Genomic DNA, 17,766 nt, shown 5'->3' on the forward strand with positions numbered 1-17,766 from the left:
GTCTTTTTGATGACAGCTGTTCTGGCAGGTGTGAGGTGATATCATTGTGGTTTTTACCTGCATTTCCCTGATTGGTGAAGTTGAGCACCTTGTCATGTGTCTGTTTGCCATCTGCACGTCCTCTTTGGAGAAATGTCTTTTGAGGTTTTTTGCCCATTTTTGAATTGGATTGTTTGGTTTTTTGATGTTGAGTTGTGTATATATTTGGATATTAATCCCTTATCAGATATATCATTTGCAAACATCTTCCCCCATTCAGTGGCCTTTTCATTTTGGTTTCCTTTGCTGTGCAAAACCTTTTTGGTCTAATGTACTCCCATTTGTTTTCTATTTTGTTGCTCTTGCCCAAGGAGACACATCCAAAAATATATTTCTAACACTGATGTCAAAGGGTTTCCTGCCTATGTTTTCCTCTACTTTTATGGTTTCAGGTCTTATATTTAAGCCTTGAATCCATTTTGAGTTTATTTTTGTATAAGGTGTAAGAAAGTAGTCCTGTTTTTCCAACACCATATATTAAAGACTTCCCCATTGTATCGTCTTGCCTCGTTTGATGTGGTACCATACTGTTTTGATTACTAAAGCTTTGTAGTATAGTTTGAAATCAGGAAGAGTGAGGTCTCCAACTTCAATTTCATTTACTTCTGCTCTGGTCTTTATTATTTCCTTCCTTCTACCAACTTTGGGCTTTGTTTGTTCTTCTTTTTCTGGTTCCTTTAGGTGTAAGGTTAGATAATTTGAGATTTTTCTTGTTTCTTGAGGTAGGCCTCTATTGTTAGAAACTTCCTCCTTAGAAAGGCTTTCGTTGTGTCCCATAGATTTTGTAACATTGTTTCCATTTTCATTTGTCTCAAGGTATATTTTGATTTCCTTTGATTTCTCCACTGACCAATTGCTTGCTTAGTAGCATGTTGTTCAGCCTCCCATGCGTTTTTTTCCAGTGTTCCTCTTATAATTGATTTCTAGTTTCATACTATTGTGTCCAGAAAATATCCTTGATATGATTTCAATCTTCTTAAATGTATTGAGACTTGTTTCTTGTTTTGTGGCCTAACATGTGTAGCATCCTGGAGAATATTCATGTGCACTTGAAAAGAATATGTATTCTACTGTTTTTGCATGGAATGTTCTGTATATATCAAGTCCATCTAGTCCAATATGTCACTTACCGCCAAAGTTTCCTTGTTGATTTTGTCTGGATAATCGATCCATTGATGTAAGTGGGGTATGTAAGTTCCTACTATTATTGTATTACTGTCAATGTCTCCATTTATGTCTGTTAATATTTGCTATATTATTTAGGTGCTCCTATGTTGGGTGCATAGATGTTTACAAGTGTTAGCTCTTGTTGGACTGATCTCTTTATTATTGTGTCTTCCCTTTGTCTCTTATTATAGTCTTTGTTTTAAAGTCAATTTCGTCTAAGGATTGCTACCCCAGCTTTCTTTTCATTTCTGTTTGTATAGACTATCTTTTTCCATCCCTTCACTTTCAGTTTGTGTGTCTTTAGATATGAAATGAGTTTCTTGTAGGCTGCATATGTGTGGGTCTTATTTTTTTTTATCTATTCATCCACTCTACATCTTTTGAATAGAGCATTCAGTGCACTTACATGTAATTATTGATACATATGTACTTATTGCCACTTTCTTTTAATACTGGCTCTACAAATGGTTGGTCTACTACCTTTACTATATGTGTTTGCCTTACTAGTGAGATTATTCTTTTTCTTTCATATATTTTCTTATTTCTAGTTATGGCCTTTTCTTTTCTGCATACAGAATTCCTTTAACATTTCTTGTAATGCTGGTTTAGTGGTGATGAACTCTTTTAGCTTTTGCTTGTCTGGGGAATTCTTTCTCTCTCCTTCAATTCTGAATGATAACCTTGCTGGGTAGAATATTCTTGGTTGTAGGATTTTTTCTTTTCATCACATTAAATATATCACACCAATCCCTTCTAGCAGGCAAAGTTTCTGCCAAAAAAAAAAAACAGCTGACAGTCTTATGGGGGTTCCCTTGTATGTAACTAGTTGTTTTTCTCTTGCTACTTTTAAGATTATCTCTTTAACTTTTGACATTTTAATTATTATGTGCTTTGGTGTTCATCTTGTTTGGGACTCTCCTTGCTTCCTGGACTTGGATGTCTGTTTCCTTCACCAGGTTAGGGAAGTTTTCAGCCATTATTTCTTCAAATAGGTTTTGTGACACTTTCTCTCTGTCTTCTCCTTCCAGGACCCCTATGATGTGAATGTTAGTATGCTTGATGTTGTCCCAGAGTTCCCTTATGCTATCCTCATTCTTTTTAATTCTTTTTTTCATTTTGTTCTTCCAGTTGGGTGATTTCTAACAGTTGATACATTCTTCTGCATCATCTGATCTGCCGTAGATTCTCTCTAGCGTATTTTTCATTTCAGTTATATTCTTCAGTTCTGATTGGTTCTTTTTTACATTATTTATCTCTTTGTTGAAGTTCTTATTGCATTGACCCACAGTTCTGCAGCATGATGAGAATCTTTATGACTGTTACTTTGAACTCTTTATCTAGTAGACAGCTTATCTCCATTATGTTTAGCTCTTTTTCTGGGGTCTTGTTTTTTCAGTTGGAACATATTCTTTTGTCTCCTCATTTTGCCTGTTTGTTTCTATGTATTAAGTAGATCAGCTACATCTCCTGGTCTTGAAAATGTGGCCTTACGTAGAAGGTGTCCTGAGAGGCCCTGCGGTGTAATCCCCGTCACCAGACCAGGTGCTCCAGAGGTGTTCCCTGTGTGGACCAGTGTGGCTCCTGTTATAGCTGGGTCACAACTGCTATGGATGCACTGACAGGCGAGGCTGGTCCGTGGCTGTGAGGCCTGGCCGTAGCTGTTGTGGGTATGCTGGTCTGCAGGGCAGCACCCCACCCCCTGGTGCAGTTGGCTGGTGGGTTGGACTGCAACTGCTGCTGGCATGCTGGTGTGCAGGATGGGCCTCTGGTATGGTTGACTGCAAGGCCCAACTTCAATTGTTGCAGACACTCTGCTGTGCGCTGGTGCCGACTGAGTCTGCCTACCACGTGTGGTGAGGCAGGGGCTGCTTTGAGGAGATACCGGTGATGGCTGAGGCTACCCATGTGGCAGGGCAGGAGCCATGTTAGAGGGGTGCCAGCCTGGGTGGGTCCTCAGGGAAATGCCACCATGGGGTGAAGAGTGTTAGCAAGGTTAATGAAGAGTGTCAGAAATGGTGCCCGCCAGTCAGACCAGACAGGTAAAGAAAGAAAAAAGTATGACATCCACCAGCACTTCTGTCCCTGGAAAAAGTTTAAACAGATCTTTGCCCCTCCAGCATACACTCCAAGATCCATCAATGTATCACCTTCATGTATAAACCAGGTGCTTTTCAAACTGCTGCCTCTGCGATGGGACTTGGAAAGAACACAACCTTGGTTTTCTAAAGCCCTTTGGCTCTCCTAATTATAAGCCCCACTGTTTTTCAAAGCCAGTTCATATGGGCCTCCTCTTCCTAGTGCAGGTTCCCTGGGCTGGGGCTCAGACCTGTCTCTCTTTGGTGAGGAACTCTGAGGTTGTGATATCCGTCCTGCTTGTGGGTCACCACATGGGGAGTGGGGGGCAGGGTGGGTCCTGACTAGGTTGAGTCTCTGTCCCTCCTACCCATCTCAATGTGGTTTTCTTTATATCCTTAGTTGTAGAAAATTTGTTCTGCTGGTCACTCTGAGAGATTGTTGTTCTATATGTCATTGTAGTTTTGGTGTCAATGAGCGGAGATAAGCTCAGGAACTTCCTACTCTGCCATCCTGAACTCAAAGTCAGGAGCCTTGATCTTGAATGCCAATTTATCTTGTCCTGTTTGACACGATTTTCACTTAAATCATCTGTCTGCTTTTTAATTGTAAAAGTAACATCTTCTGTAAAGCTTTATCTGGTTATTAGCTATTATATGCATATGAAGAAATGGGAATACTTGGAAGCAAAGACATTTTTCCAGCCAAACTCTACTAGTCCTTAAGTTCTACACTGATTAGCAAGGGCCACAGGAAGTATTAATGGTGGGAAAAGGAGGATTTTGTTCCCTATTGGATCTTTGATTTCTATCATTATTAAAACTTCCATAACACATTTTGCAAATAACTCTTTTGTGTTGCCTTTCTTCAAGTTTTGCGATTATGTTTTGTTAATTAGCCTCTATCTAGTAATGATACTCAAAATAATTTTAATTTTACTGAAAGTGACACCCAGTCTGATATTTTATTAGGAACTCTTGGAAGCTGCCTACAGCGATTTACCACAATGCCATTCTTATTCTGTAACATCAATGATGTATGTAATTTCGCATCTCGAAATGATTATTCATACTGGCTGTCAACACCAGCTCTGATGCCAATGGACATGGCTCCAATTACTGGCAGGGCCCTGGAGCCTTATATTAGCAGGTAAAAATTCAATCCCTTACTTTTGTGATGGGACCAGGTGAATCACTTCATTTGTATGGAGCTGTAGGCAGCACATCACAGTGCAGAAAAGTGGCGATGCCACCATATCCATTGTTTCATGTTACAGGTGCACTGTCTGTGAAGGTCCTGCAATCGCCATAGCCGTTCATAGCCAATCTACTGCCATTCCCTCATGTCCTCCTGGCTGGATATCTCTTTGGAAAGGATTTTCTTTCATCATGGTAAGGAGAAAAGGAAGAGCAAATTCATAGTAAAGTTTGACTGCAGAATCTTGAATACACCCCAGGAAGGTGACGAACATTGATATGTGCAAGATGCCATGCACATTTGCTTAAAAATCTTTTTTTTTAAAGGTAGTAAGTTGGTTTTTGGTTAAAAAAAAAATGGAGTATGTTAAAAAACAGACTTCTCAGGAGATTACCCACAAATTCTAACAAGACATTTAGATGGATAGTAACTACCACATTGTTAATACATTTTTAATATGGCACGTGTTTTATATATGTCCTCCATAATCCTTATGAAAACCCTGCAGGGTAGTTTCTATCATCTACAGATTTACAAAGAAAACAAAAAAGTAATTTTTCCAAGGTCTCACAACTAGTAATGGTAAAGCTAGGATTTGCACCCAAGTCTGTCTGCTCCAAAATTTTTATGCCTTACACTGTCCCCCTTTGACATTCATATGTAGATGGAAACTAAGAGAGAAACAGCCTTTTAAAGACAAATTTCTCAGATGTAAGTGCTAAATGAAAAGAGTCTGATAGCTGCACATACCATGTTTCCCCAAAAATAAGACCTAGTCGGACCCTCAGCTCTCATGTGTCTTTTGGAGCAAAAATTAAGGTAAGACCTGGTCTTATTTTACTATAAGACCCAGTATATTATACTATATTATATTATATTATATTATATTATATTATATTATATTATATTATATTATATATTATTATATTAAAGACCCAGTCTTATAGTAAAATAAGACCAGGTCTTGTATTAATTTTTGCTCCAAAAGAAGCATTAGAGCTGATGGTCTGGCAAGGTCTTATTTTGGGGGAAACAAGGTATGTGTAGTGGTAATCCATATCCTGAATAGCATCATTTATGATACATTATTACCCCTTCTTTACTCACAGATGTCCATTCATTAAATCACAAATTCAACAAATATTTATTGAACACCTACCATGTGGCATGAATGTTCTAGGTACTAAGGATACCAGCAGTGAACCAAAGCCCCTTCTCTCATGGAGCTTACATCCTAGTGGGGTAGGTAGATGATAAGAAGACCCAGTAACAATAGTAACGAGCTCAGGGGGTGAGTGGTAATGTGAAGGACGTAGGCAAGATAAGGGGAGAGACTGACAGGGATAAGGTCAAGGAAAGCCTTTTGGAAGCTATATTTAAGCAGATCCCTGAACGATAAGAACAAACCAATCACACCTAGGGGGAAGGAGCATTCCAGGCAGAATACACAGCTTTTAGTTTCTTTTTGATGACTATACCGCAACTTGCAAAGTATCTGGAGCATTAGCAAAGCTGGGTAAAGAGGCACAAGAAGTTTAACTCATGCTTTTTTCCCCTTATAGTCCTCTATTTTAAAAAAGTAGAGCGTTGAAAATGGCAACATCGTGCACAGAATTCTCACTCAGATATTTTTATTGTGATAGTTTACAAGCGCAGGTTCTGAGGGCGCTGGGCAAGCTCTAGCATCCCCTGGATCCTGCCTGGAAGAATTCCGAGCCAGTCCATTCATAGAATGTCATGGAAGAGGAACATGCAACTATTATTCAAATTCCTACAGTTTCTGGTTGGCTTCATTAAACCCAGAAAGAATGTTCAGGTAATTATTCAATGTCAAGTTTAATCTAATGACTCAACTACAGAACTATTTATTAAAAGGTTGCCTATGTTAGATTTTCATTACAAGAATCAACAAGCAGCCATAGTTTTGTACTACTGTACCAATAAAGGCAAAAAATGTGACTTTTGCCATCACTAGATATATTTAATATTTATATATAAATATATAGTAAATTACTGAGTAAAACCACTAAATGATCTGCTAATCTTAATTTACTGTATTGGAAGACTTTCAAGACAGACTATTTAAAGGGTAGGAGTACTTTTCATTACAAAAAAAATGATCTGTAAGTTTGCATCAAGGCCTATGCTTTCCGTAGTGTTACTGAAATACGACTAAAATCATAAAATGTTGACACATATGCTTTTTCAGAAATACACCTCCTACAATAAAGTTTAGATGAGCCCCAATATGCATTAATAAAACTCAAACCCAGCAAGTATTCCCTTTTTATCTACAAATCGATGAGATTTTTTTTTTGTTTTTTTTATTTCAGAAAACCTATTCCATTAACTGTGAAAGCTGGAGAGTTAGAAAATATAATAAGTCGCTGTCAGGTGTGCATGAAGAGAAGACAATGAAGAAATCAAAGAAAATAGAACTGTTATTTTTCATTCTACATAACCAAGTAATGATGCAGAATGTGCCTGTATTTAGGTATTTTTCTCTAACCAAACAATATCGCTCTGTGATGACTTAGTACAGTTTCTGTTGGTTTCCCCATACAACAAAGCATTTTTGTGATCCTGGTCTCTAAATTCTGTGCTGTTTCAAAGTTCCCTATGGCAAGGCAGCAGACTTTTCACAAAATATCACTGAAATTGTATTCTACTTGTACCCAATGCACTTTCTAAATGGTGGTTGTATAAAGTTTGATGCTCCAAGAGCTATTTGGTCCACTAAATTCCCAAGATATGCCCCTTTCTATTCCAGTCTTTGAGACTCAGGGAGGCTAACTCAGTTTTAGATTGCCCAACCACCCTCTTCCTGAAGCTTTACCCTAAGTAGAGGAGATGGGGGCAAGTGGAGTATTAGGCATCGTTGATAGAACTGGACTTTCAGATCTGTTGATTAACCTAAGGCCTGAAGGAAGCAGAATTGAACTAAGTTCATGGATTATCTAGAGCTCTTTTAAACATACCCAAGTTTCCCGGGATGGAATTACAATAGCCTTGGAAACACTATGGTTTTGTTTTTGTATTTTTTTTTTAAGTTTTTTTGTTTGTCCATTGAATTCATTTCACTGCAGCAGTATAGCCTGCTTGTATTCTAAGTTGGCACAATTTTTACCCTTAGTGAATTAACTAGAACATTTTCACACAGTACTCTGAAATGTGTCTAATTTTAGTTTTTCTTTTACCAGCACATCCACAAATAACAAGAGAACAACTTATTAGATGTGCTTTTGCCCCATCCCTACGAACGTTGGTGCATGTAATTGAGTAGCTCAATAGTCCATGAAAAAACTTACGGCATCTGTTGACTAATCAGGCTCAGAATATTTTTCCTTTGTTCTCAATATTCCATTTAACTTGGGTATTTATAGAGATTTATTTCCTTTTGACTTCTCTAATTCTTTTTTTTTTTTTTTGGTAAAAACATGTTTTTTGTGTTACATATTATTTCAAACATATTGAGAAAGTCAGTTGTATAAAAATCTTAATGTACAAATTGTACAGCTTGGAAGCTGTGTCTTAAAACTTGCTTTTCAGTGTGTTCATACATTCCCAAGGTTACTTAATTCATCTTAAGCATTTTACTTAGCACCAAGCCAAACCCCAGGCACTGTGCTAAATATATTATGGAGGTGCTAAGAGGAAAAAAAAAGAGACTTGTTTCTAATATCCCAAAAAAGGTAACTTCCTGTTTCTGTTAGGAATCCCACTTATCTGAGTCGCTTTCCCCCTTTCTCCCTCTCTCTCTGTCCTGATACTTCATCATCATAATTCAGCAGGCCTTGATAGAGGTTTGAAAATAAGATCTATGCCCAGGGAGAGCCTAGGACTTCTAGCTTCTCCTAGGCTTGGCGGAAGCCAAGATCTGGACAATGGTAAGAAAACAAGAATGTGTAAAACATCAAAAACCACTTACACTTGACACTAGCACTGTCTGACGAGTCACATCCTGAGACAAAGCTAGAAGATGCTTCTCCATCCCCCCAGGTGGAGTTGGGGTGCTGATATTTAAATTCAGGTTTTATTGCTTCAACCTCAGTTGCTCTGAAGTGAAGATGTGGCCTGAGAGGACAGCACAGACGTGAGCACGGTCCACACCCTCCACTGCTCCTGTGACTACTGTCAAGCCATTTTTACAGTTAAACTAAGAAGAATGTTTCAGATTATTTACTTAGACTCACCTAATATGAAGACGTTTTGCTCTGAAAATATCCTACTGTCCCAATTGTACTTTAATGGCATATAGGGTTTAATGGATCTGCACAAACCTTCTGTAGACCAGTAGTTCTCAAAGTGTGGTTCCTGAACCCATGGCAACAGCAGTACCTGAGAACATTACAAATGCAAATTGTAGGGCCAAACCCAGATCTACAGAATCTGAAACTCTGGGGGTGGCCCAGAAGTCTGTTTTAACAAGCCCTTCAGGTGAGTTCCAACACACTCTAAAGGTTGAGAAAAACTGCTCTACGCAAACACCCAGAAAACAACTCTACCAGGTACACTGGCTACAATTGTTCCATCTGTGCCTCTGATTTTTAAAGTCCCAAATCGCAAATGAACGTAAGGTTATCTAATTTTACTAAGAAAAACCCCGAGAATGGTGCTAATGCCAAAAGACTGGCCTCCGCTTGTACCCAAGCCTCCATCTTCTCTTGCCCTCTCATCAGTGTTTAACTTCTGAGGAAGATAAGTGATGCTAAAATCTTAAATTCCAGTGAAGCCATATGAACAGTTGCTCAATCACAGTTCTCAGACTGAGCATTAGAACATAGCTCATGTACATTACTTTCCAGATATCTAAGAGTAGCTGGTAAAGTTATGAAGTTTTAACTTTATAGGTAAAATGTAAATAACTTGTTTCTTTGAAATTTGGGGCTTCAACTTTGGAATTTCACAGTGTGCTAAAATTTCAGTGTGCTCAGAGGTCTCTTTTTGCAAGATAAATATTATTAAGTAACTTATTTATAAAAGTATTACAATAATTCTAAATTTGAATTTTATTGCTAATTTAACTTACAAAGATTTTTCTATGCATTAAATGTAACTTACTGCTACTAAACTTAATATTTACTCTATAACCTAATGAAGTATATTTAAAATATATTGAATATTTGAATTATATCTTGACAAAATTATAATATTGTAATGTACTGTAATTATAGCTAAAATATTTTATGGTATTTGTCTAATAATAAAGTTGAAAAATTATATCTGGTCTTATTTTTTTCAAAATGGAAATAAATTTAATTTTTGATTGTAAAAGGTATGATCAACATACGATGAATGTTTAAATGAAAAAAAAATGTATTACAGTAAGACACATTGCCATTAATCCCCCTTAAAATACTCTCCCTCGTTACAAACAAACTTATCCCATCTTTCTTGCCACTTTCTGATGCAGTTCTGGACACTTTCATGTCTTTAGCTGTGCTGTCGTGGCTGCGCTGATGTCCTCCTGAATTGATTCAAAACATTTACCTTTCATGGTTATTTTGACTTTGGGGAAGAGCCAGAAGTCACACAGTACCAGAAATGGTGAATAAAGTGGAGGAGGACACATCGTAATATTTTTATTTGACAGAAATTGCCGTACCAGAAGCAATGTGTGACATGGAGCGTAGTCATGATGAAGGATGAAACCATTTGCCCATTTCTCAGGACATTTTTTATGCACATCGTTTCTTATACCCTCTAATAAGCCCTTATAAAATTCAGTGTTCACCGTAGTGTTCCTAGGTACAAACTCAGCTCACACAATTCCATCAAGGTCAAAAAACACAATTAACATCACTTTGATGTTAGATTTTGATTGCTTTTTCCGCACAAGGAGAACTGGGTGATTTCAGTTGAGAACTCTGAATTTCATCTCCCATAAATCACATGTCTTAAAAAGCTGGAATCTGAAGCGACCCAATGGCACAACTCCAAGGAAATTAACAAACGCTGTTGCTTTCGTTTGACAGTCAAAACGCATGGAACAAAATTCGTACTCACTCGCTCATGTTCAAATCTGTTGTTAAAATGCTTTGAATGGAACCATAAGAGATGTTCAAATCCTGAGAAATTTCCCTAATAGCTAATCGCCTGCTTGATAGAATCATTTCGCTTTACATTTCAACATTCTCTTGGATTTTCTATTTTGAAGGACGTCCTGATCTCTCATCTTCAATCAATTCGCAACCATTATGAAATCGCTCGAACCACTTGTAAACTGTCTTCATAGTCACTGCAGCATCACTATAAACTAATTTTAACATTTCGTGTTTCTTTAGCACTTTTGTGCAGTTTGAAACAAAATTTCATATTAATGCGTTTGTTCATGATCCATGATTTAAAACACACCTTCTCTCAACCAGAATTCACACCCAACTGACTGCACCACACAAGCTGAAACTTGTCATACACTGTTACCAAGCTTTGATGTGCCGCTTCCCATAATGAGGATCTCTGTCTTTCTGTTGGATGGCACTCAGCAGTAGCATTCATCGTATTTTTTGATCATGCGGCGTATGGTCACTATAAAATAGACAATACAGAAGTTATGAAGACTATAAAAATATCATGCTCTAACCCTCCACCCACACCTAAATTAATTAAGGTATATACCTTTATTATACACACACACACATAATATATATTCCAGACTTTTTTTCCTGTAAGTAAATTTTCAAACAATAATGCAATAAAAACATGTTTTGAAATTTTTTTTAGGCTTAACACACTGTGGACATATTTTCATATCAATAGATGGGAACTAATCGTTATTTGCATGGATTTATTACCTATGTCAATGAATCCCCAATTGATGGATACTTAATTTAGTTTTATTATGGACATATTATACATATTTCATTTCATATTTGTCCAATTATTTCCTCAGAATAAACCTGTAGAAGGAAAATTGTAGAATCAAAGTACTCACAGTCTTAAGATATATATACAAAAATGCTCTCCAGGAAGGTTTTTAGTATGTCCAGCTGCATCAACAATGTAACAAATACGCCCATCACCTCATACTTTTACCAATATTAGATCTAGCTGTTCTTTTACAATTTTGCCTATCTGGTTTTCATTTACATTTTGCTCATCATCAGTGAGGCTGAACACTGGCACTTTTAATTAATTTTTTTAATTAGTATTTTTTATTAGGGCTTATTTTTGTTTTCCTGTGAAGAGCCTAATCACATCTTTGTTCATTTTCTATTGAGGTATTCAAGGAATTTTTACAAATCAGTAAGAAAATGTGTAGATTATAAAAATGATGGGTCAGATACTTTGATAAAATGTTTCCCATTTATAATACAAATACTCCCCTTCCAAGGAAAAATTCATAAAATTTTAAATGTAGAGAACTGGTAAAAAACACTTTTAATATACTAAATATGAAATCTCCTAATTAAGGAACTTACAGGCTATGTTGAATGGCAATAAAAATATAATCAAAGGAAGAAAAAGAATGAACCATGATCCTAGGTAGTACTTCTGAGAAGACCAACAAAATTGTTGCTCAAATAAATATTTTAGAACCATTCTCATAATTGGGCCAAAAAAATATATTTTCAAAACACTTTGAGTTAAAAAATGTGCTAATCCATTTTAATTAACGTATTTTTACTGCTGGCAAGCAGAAGAAATGCTGTATTTGGGCTCATGCTCTCTCTCTCTATTTATAAGCCTGTTTGGAAAGGAAAATCTTGATCAGTCTCTAATGGATTCTTAACAACCTACTGACAGGGCAAATGCAGAACACTAAGAATAACCAATTCACCTCACTCTAATCCCAGCTCTGCCTACTAGAAACTAAGAGACAACCAAACACAAAAGAAAAAGTGATTTTGAATAACCATGCTAAATTTAAACCTTCAGATAAATATGACCCTCTCTAGATTTTTGTAGGCTGTATGGTGTTTCTAAAAATACTGACATTGCTCAAAAACTTTTTAGAATTATTGTTTGATGGGGCCGGCCCGGTGGCTCAGGCAGTTGGAGCTCCGTGCTCCTAACTCCGAAGGCTGCCGGTTCGATTCCCACATGGGCCAGTGGGCTCTCAACCACAAGGTTGCCAGTTCGACTCCCACAAGGGATGGTGGGCTGCGCCCCTGCAACTAGCAACGGCAACTGGACCTGTAGCTAAGCTGCGCCTTCACAACTAAAACTGAAAGGACAACAACTTGAAGCTGAATGGCACCCTCCACAACTAAGATTGAAAGGACAACTTGACTGGGAAAAGTCCTGGAAGTACACACTATTCCCCAATAAAGTCCTGTTCCTCCTCCCCAATAAAATCTTTTTAAAAAAGTCTCTCACACACACACACACAATGTAAAAACAGTACTGTAGATGATGAAAATGTAATTTTTTCTTCCCTGCAATGATGATAGTCATGGTTTGGATGGGGGGCCCTCTTCCAGAATCACAATAGGTGAGTGTTGTTCAGGTGTTCTGTAGCCCTCTTCCATAATCACTGTAGGTGACTCCTCTCCTGCCCTTCCTTCCCTTGATTTTACACCGACACCTGGTTTAGACTCAACAGATCTTTTCGTCCCTAAAAAGTATTCAACGGACATTTGCTTTTTCTGATGTGTTAAAATTTGTTTAAAGTGAGACATAGCATTATCATTGAAAGTGTTAGTGGCATGACTTACAGCAGCTTTATCAGGGTGGTATTTTTCAACAAAAATTTGCACTTCAACGCATTTTGCACATATTTCTTTGATCAGTGCAGTAGAAACACTTTGTCTTCCCTCCTCCTCCGAAGACAATTCCTCAGTTGCCGCCTGTTGCTGCTCCGTCAGAAGGTTGAAGCTCTTCTGTGGTGAGTTCAGACTTGTGGTCCTCACTGACTCCTCCACATCATCACTGCTCACTTCCAAGCCCATGGACTTGCTCAGAGACACAACATCCTCAACACCAGGAGCATCCTCTTCAACATCCTCAAATACACGTTCAGGGACAGCATCTGGCCACAAGTTCTCCCGTGCTGATGTCATTGTTCTCTGAGACACATCCCTCTATGCTTTGTCTATGAGATGTAAGGATATTGAAATGATTCTTCCAGAACTCTCTGAGGGTTAGCTCTTTGTCCGAGTTCACCTCAAAGCACCTTTGGAACAGTGCTTTCATGTAAAGCTTCTTAAAATTAGATTATGACCTGCTGGTCCATGGGCTGGATGAAAGGAGTCATGTTGGGGGGCCAAAACTTTACATTGATAAAACTGAACTCTTTCATCAACTCATCCTCCAAGCCTGGGGGGTGAGCTGGAACATTATCCATAACAAGCAGGCACTTCATTGGAAGATTTTTGTCTTGGAGGTATTTTTTTACACTTGGCCTGAACACTTCATGAACTTACTCAATAAAAAATTGCCTGGTTACCCAAGCTTTACTGTTCACCTTCCACATCACATGCAATTTGCTTTTTATAACGTTGTTTTTTCTTAAAAACCCTGGGATTCTCAGAATGGTAGACTAGCAAAGGCCTCAACTTAAAATCCCCACTTGCAGTCCCACAAAATGGGCTTGTGTCCTGGCAATGATTTCTCCTCCTTTGTTAGGTAGGTCCTCTTTGGCATTTTCTTCCAAAAGAGGCCTGTCTCATCACAGTTGAAAACTTGTTGGGGAAGGAATCCCTCTGCCTCTGCATAATCTTTAAATTCCAAAACAAATTGGTCGGCGTCTTCTTTGTTGGCACTGGCAGCTTCACCATGTCTCACCACATTGTGTATGCCATTTCTCCTCTTAAACTTTTTAAACCACCTGCTACTTGCCTTGAAAATATAACTCTCAGCACTTGTTCCAGAGGTGTTTTTGTTAAGGTCAGCATGCAAATGTTTTTGATGAGGTCAGCATGCTGTTTCACAAATTATGCTCTCAGAAATGCTGTCACCGGCCAACTGTTTTTCATTTATCCATATGAAAAGCAATTTTTCCACTTCTTCAATTGTCTTTGTTCTTCGTCTTGTGTTTTAACACCTCTTGCAACATTGGCTCTAATCGCTTCTTTTTTTTTTAAGATGGTACAAATTGTACATTTGGCAATACCAAACTGCGTTGCCAGATCACATACACGGACACCACTTTCATGTTTGGAAATAATTTTCTTCTTCATCTCTATCGTTGTTCTGTTAATGATTCTCTTGGCTTTGTAGCTTTTATCCATTTCTCACAGCAAGGGGTGATTGGCAGAGGGCTCCTGAGATGATATGAGCACAGACTGATTGCACATAGTCACCAAATAAGCCCAAATATCACCTCCGTGTTGCGCAGGTGCTCAGGACTCAACAGCCGACAGCTAGGACTCAGGATATTGCATTCAGCGGAAGCCACGTGACATGTTCGACTTCTGAGTCGTGTTCGAAAACTGAAGCATTTACTTCCGGGTTTACGGCGTTCGTGAATTGAAATATTTGTGAACAGAGATGTTCGAAAACTGAGGTACTACTCTTCAGATGAGTGAGATATAGACCTTGGTCTCAAACACAGAATGTATAATCTGGAGAAAATAAGGCAAATACATAGATAATTATAATATTGGATAGAATGTGATAAGAGCTATAAGAGATGACAAATAGTGGTTCAAAAGTTGGAGGCCTCAAGAAATAAAAGAAAGGATACTTTAGGTGGTCCATTAAGGGCAGTTAAGATTTCAAAAAGCAGGTACGCATATTCCAGGTGACAGGAATAGCATGGATAAGAGTAAATTGTTAGAAAATCATGATACAATCTCAGAGAACAATTCATGTTCAAGAATATATACATATGTACCATTCATATACAAGTGTGTGTGTGTGTGTGTGTGTGTGTGTGTGTATCATTCATATATCATACACACACATAAATAAAGTTGCACAGTAGGAGGTTAGGGCCATATTAGGTAGAGTTTAGAATACCAGGTTAAACTTGCATTTTATTGGTTGCTACCAGAGATCCAGTGAAGATTTTGAGCAAAAGAGTAAAATGATCATACAAATGGTAACCTGAAAGATCCAGTATCTTATATACTGTCCTTGCCAGGCTATTTGATAGTTTTAAGTTTTTTTAAAAATGTATTGTATTGCTATTATGGACTTTTGGATTTGTAAAGAACTATAAATAATTAGTTTCTTTTAAAACTGGGGCTTCAAATTTAGGATGTCACAATTTGTAAAAATAGGTTCTTTGTGGATCCAATGTCCAGGAAGAATTCGAGAAAGAAAAAGATTGGAGATGGGGAGGCCAGTTAAAAGGGTTAACAGCCCAGATGGTGGGTAATGGTCTAGCAGTGGGAACAGAAAGTACAGAAAAAGTGGACAGATGACACTGAGGTGGGAGACTTTAAAGGATGGGGGACTTGGGACACAGTAAAAGATGACTTCAGAATTTTGAACTTTGGTGACTGAAAAAAATAATCTCACCATTAAAAAACTGATAAAGGAAATTCAGGAGAAGGTATCTGGATTGGGATAAGGGAGAAAATCTGAATTTGAAACCCTGTTGGGAACAAAGCTCCAATGGGACACGTAGGAAGAACTGGCTAGAACTAGTGCAATAGGATGAGACTAAATGGATATAATTTACTTAGATTTATATGCCATCTTTTCCCACAAAAGATTTGAGGCAACTTTGGGTGAAAAGATAGTCAATGATTAATTGAATCATAAACATGAATGGCCACATTAATGATGGAATTGAAGGAAAACCCAGCATGAAGCTCTATCACAAAAAACAAGGGAGCAGAAGTTCCAGGTAAGGGAGAGAGAAATGCCTTTTTTTTTAGAATTTGCCACCAGTGTTAGATGCTTTCGAATACCACAGTCTCATTTAACAGAATCAAATGATTCAGGAAACTTAAGGGTGATCAGGGTTAAGGGAAAAGACTTCGGATTGGTAATTGGATTACAACTGTCAATGTAAGAAATGTCCAAAGCTGTAGAGAATTTTTATGAGTTTATCTAGGCCAAAGATGACACATGCCGGGGAGCAAGATCTCAAATGCTCTGGAGAATTTACAAGTTGCAGCTTCTTTTAATGATACACACACACACACACACACACACACACACAAGGAAGGAACTAAGGATTATATGGAGGTGGAGAAAAAGCAAGGCCGGGATTAGATTACAGGATAACAAGATTCTGTGCTCCCTTGAGAATGGTTCAATTTATTTCAAAGGTGTGTTAACATAGATGCACAGAAACCACGGGGCAGGGCTTGTCTAAGGCGAAGATAAACCTTTTAGTAAAGAAGTTATATGCCTGGGGGGTGACTACCTACCAAGACCTGCCCAGTTAGAAATTCACGACCAGATCACCCGGTGGCATTACTTTCCAACCTTTTTTTTGTCCATCCAATCTTCATTTAAAAGTTAGTTTTTTTCTTGGGGGAGGGTACAGGAGTGAAAACCAAACTGCAAGTAATTAAGAGGCACTCATGGAAGTAGCAGGGACCCCACTTATAAAGGTTTTGCTCATAGATGTTATACCTAGCTTGGTCCCTATCTTCCCCCAAAAGGTTAGCTTGGAATGCTGATCGGTCCTAAAATAAATCTATTCTTGAAGAAGGATGATTTGCCACTATAAAGACGGGGCCCCAAAACGCATTTCTCAGAGGGCCTCCCAAACTATTTTGAGGAATGGTTGCATTTCTGGAATATCTTTAGAGTCTAAGAAAGTACAGATTAGTGTGTCTTTGTTCGGCTGTTTGTTAAAATCGGGTCATAGAAAGTATTCCGTGATTTGGCTTCAGTCCATCCCAATGTTTTTGGGCAAAACACTGATTATGCCCGTCTCCCCCCGAAAGTAGTAGTCAGCTGGTTACATCCAGGGGCAGCTCTCGGAAGCTTAACGAGGCTGCTAACTACAGTGAAACCTACCGTTTCGGGGTTCCTCATCTTGAAGAATTAGTGGAGCCAGTCAGAGCAGGGATTACTGTTCAGGAAGGTGTCTGAGCGTTACAGAGCGCGGAGTAATCAAAATTCGAGTGTTGAAGTATCACCTGCAGCGCTTGCTGGGGAAATCGGCGGGTCCCTAGGCCTCACCGCAGATGTTGATGCAGGCGGCCCCGAGAAGCAGTTATTTTAACTGGCTGCCGGAGGCTTACCTGTAAGATGTCCTTCAAGAACACGAACTCTGACATGTGTAAGTGTGAACCAAACACGTACCGTGAAATGTCGTCTTGAGGTTGGTGCAGCGCCGACGACAGACCCGCGTCCAGGCCGCCGCGTCACCGCCCCTGCTCTCGTACGCGAGTCTCACGTGCGCCCTCCCGCGTCACGTGCCCGCGGAGCAGCCTCAGCTAC

General features: G+C 38.5%; 1 protein-coding gene and 1 long non-coding RNA gene across 3 annotated transcripts in view; one reads left to right on the forward strand and one right to left on the reverse strand.

The window, feature by feature from the left end:
- COL4A3 (collagen type IV alpha 3 chain) overlaps window positions 1–9,693 on the forward strand; it is a 149,259-nt gene extending 139,566 nt beyond the window's left edge. Inside the window, exons 49-52 of the mRNA XM_074314144.2 lie at window positions 4,251–4,428; window positions 4,556–4,670; window positions 6,120–6,292; window positions 6,810–9,693. Of these exons, the coding sequence (XP_074170245.2) occupies window positions 4,251–4,428; window positions 4,556–4,670; window positions 6,120–6,292; window positions 6,810–6,894 (551 nt within the window). The 3' untranslated portion in view covers window positions 6,895–9,693. The remainder of the gene's footprint in view (window positions 1–4,250; window positions 4,429–4,555; window positions 4,671–6,119; window positions 6,293–6,809) is intronic.
- Window positions 9,694–10,033: 340 nt separating this feature from the next.
- On the reverse strand, window positions 10,034–17,745 carry LOC109450267 (uncharacterized). 2 transcript variants are annotated; one of them, XR_016019723.1, is made up of 2 exons: window positions 17,629–17,745; window positions 10,034–14,981 (listed from the first exon to the last, which is right to left on the reverse strand). It is a non-coding gene; the product is annotated as an uncharacterized LOC109450267 (long non-coding RNA). The 2 variants fall into 2 exon arrangements; XR_016019724.1 differs by having other exon boundaries at window positions 17,341–17,731.
- Between the last annotated feature and the right edge of the window lie 21 nt (window positions 17,746–17,766).

The sequence above is a fragment of the Rhinolophus sinicus genome, chromosome 17 (assembly GCF_057876585.1).
Source record: "Rhinolophus sinicus isolate RSI-liver-muscle chromosome 17, RSI-T2T, whole genome shotgun sequence".
NCBI lineage: Eukaryota > Metazoa > Chordata > Mammalia > Chiroptera > Rhinolophidae > Rhinolophus > Rhinolophus sinicus.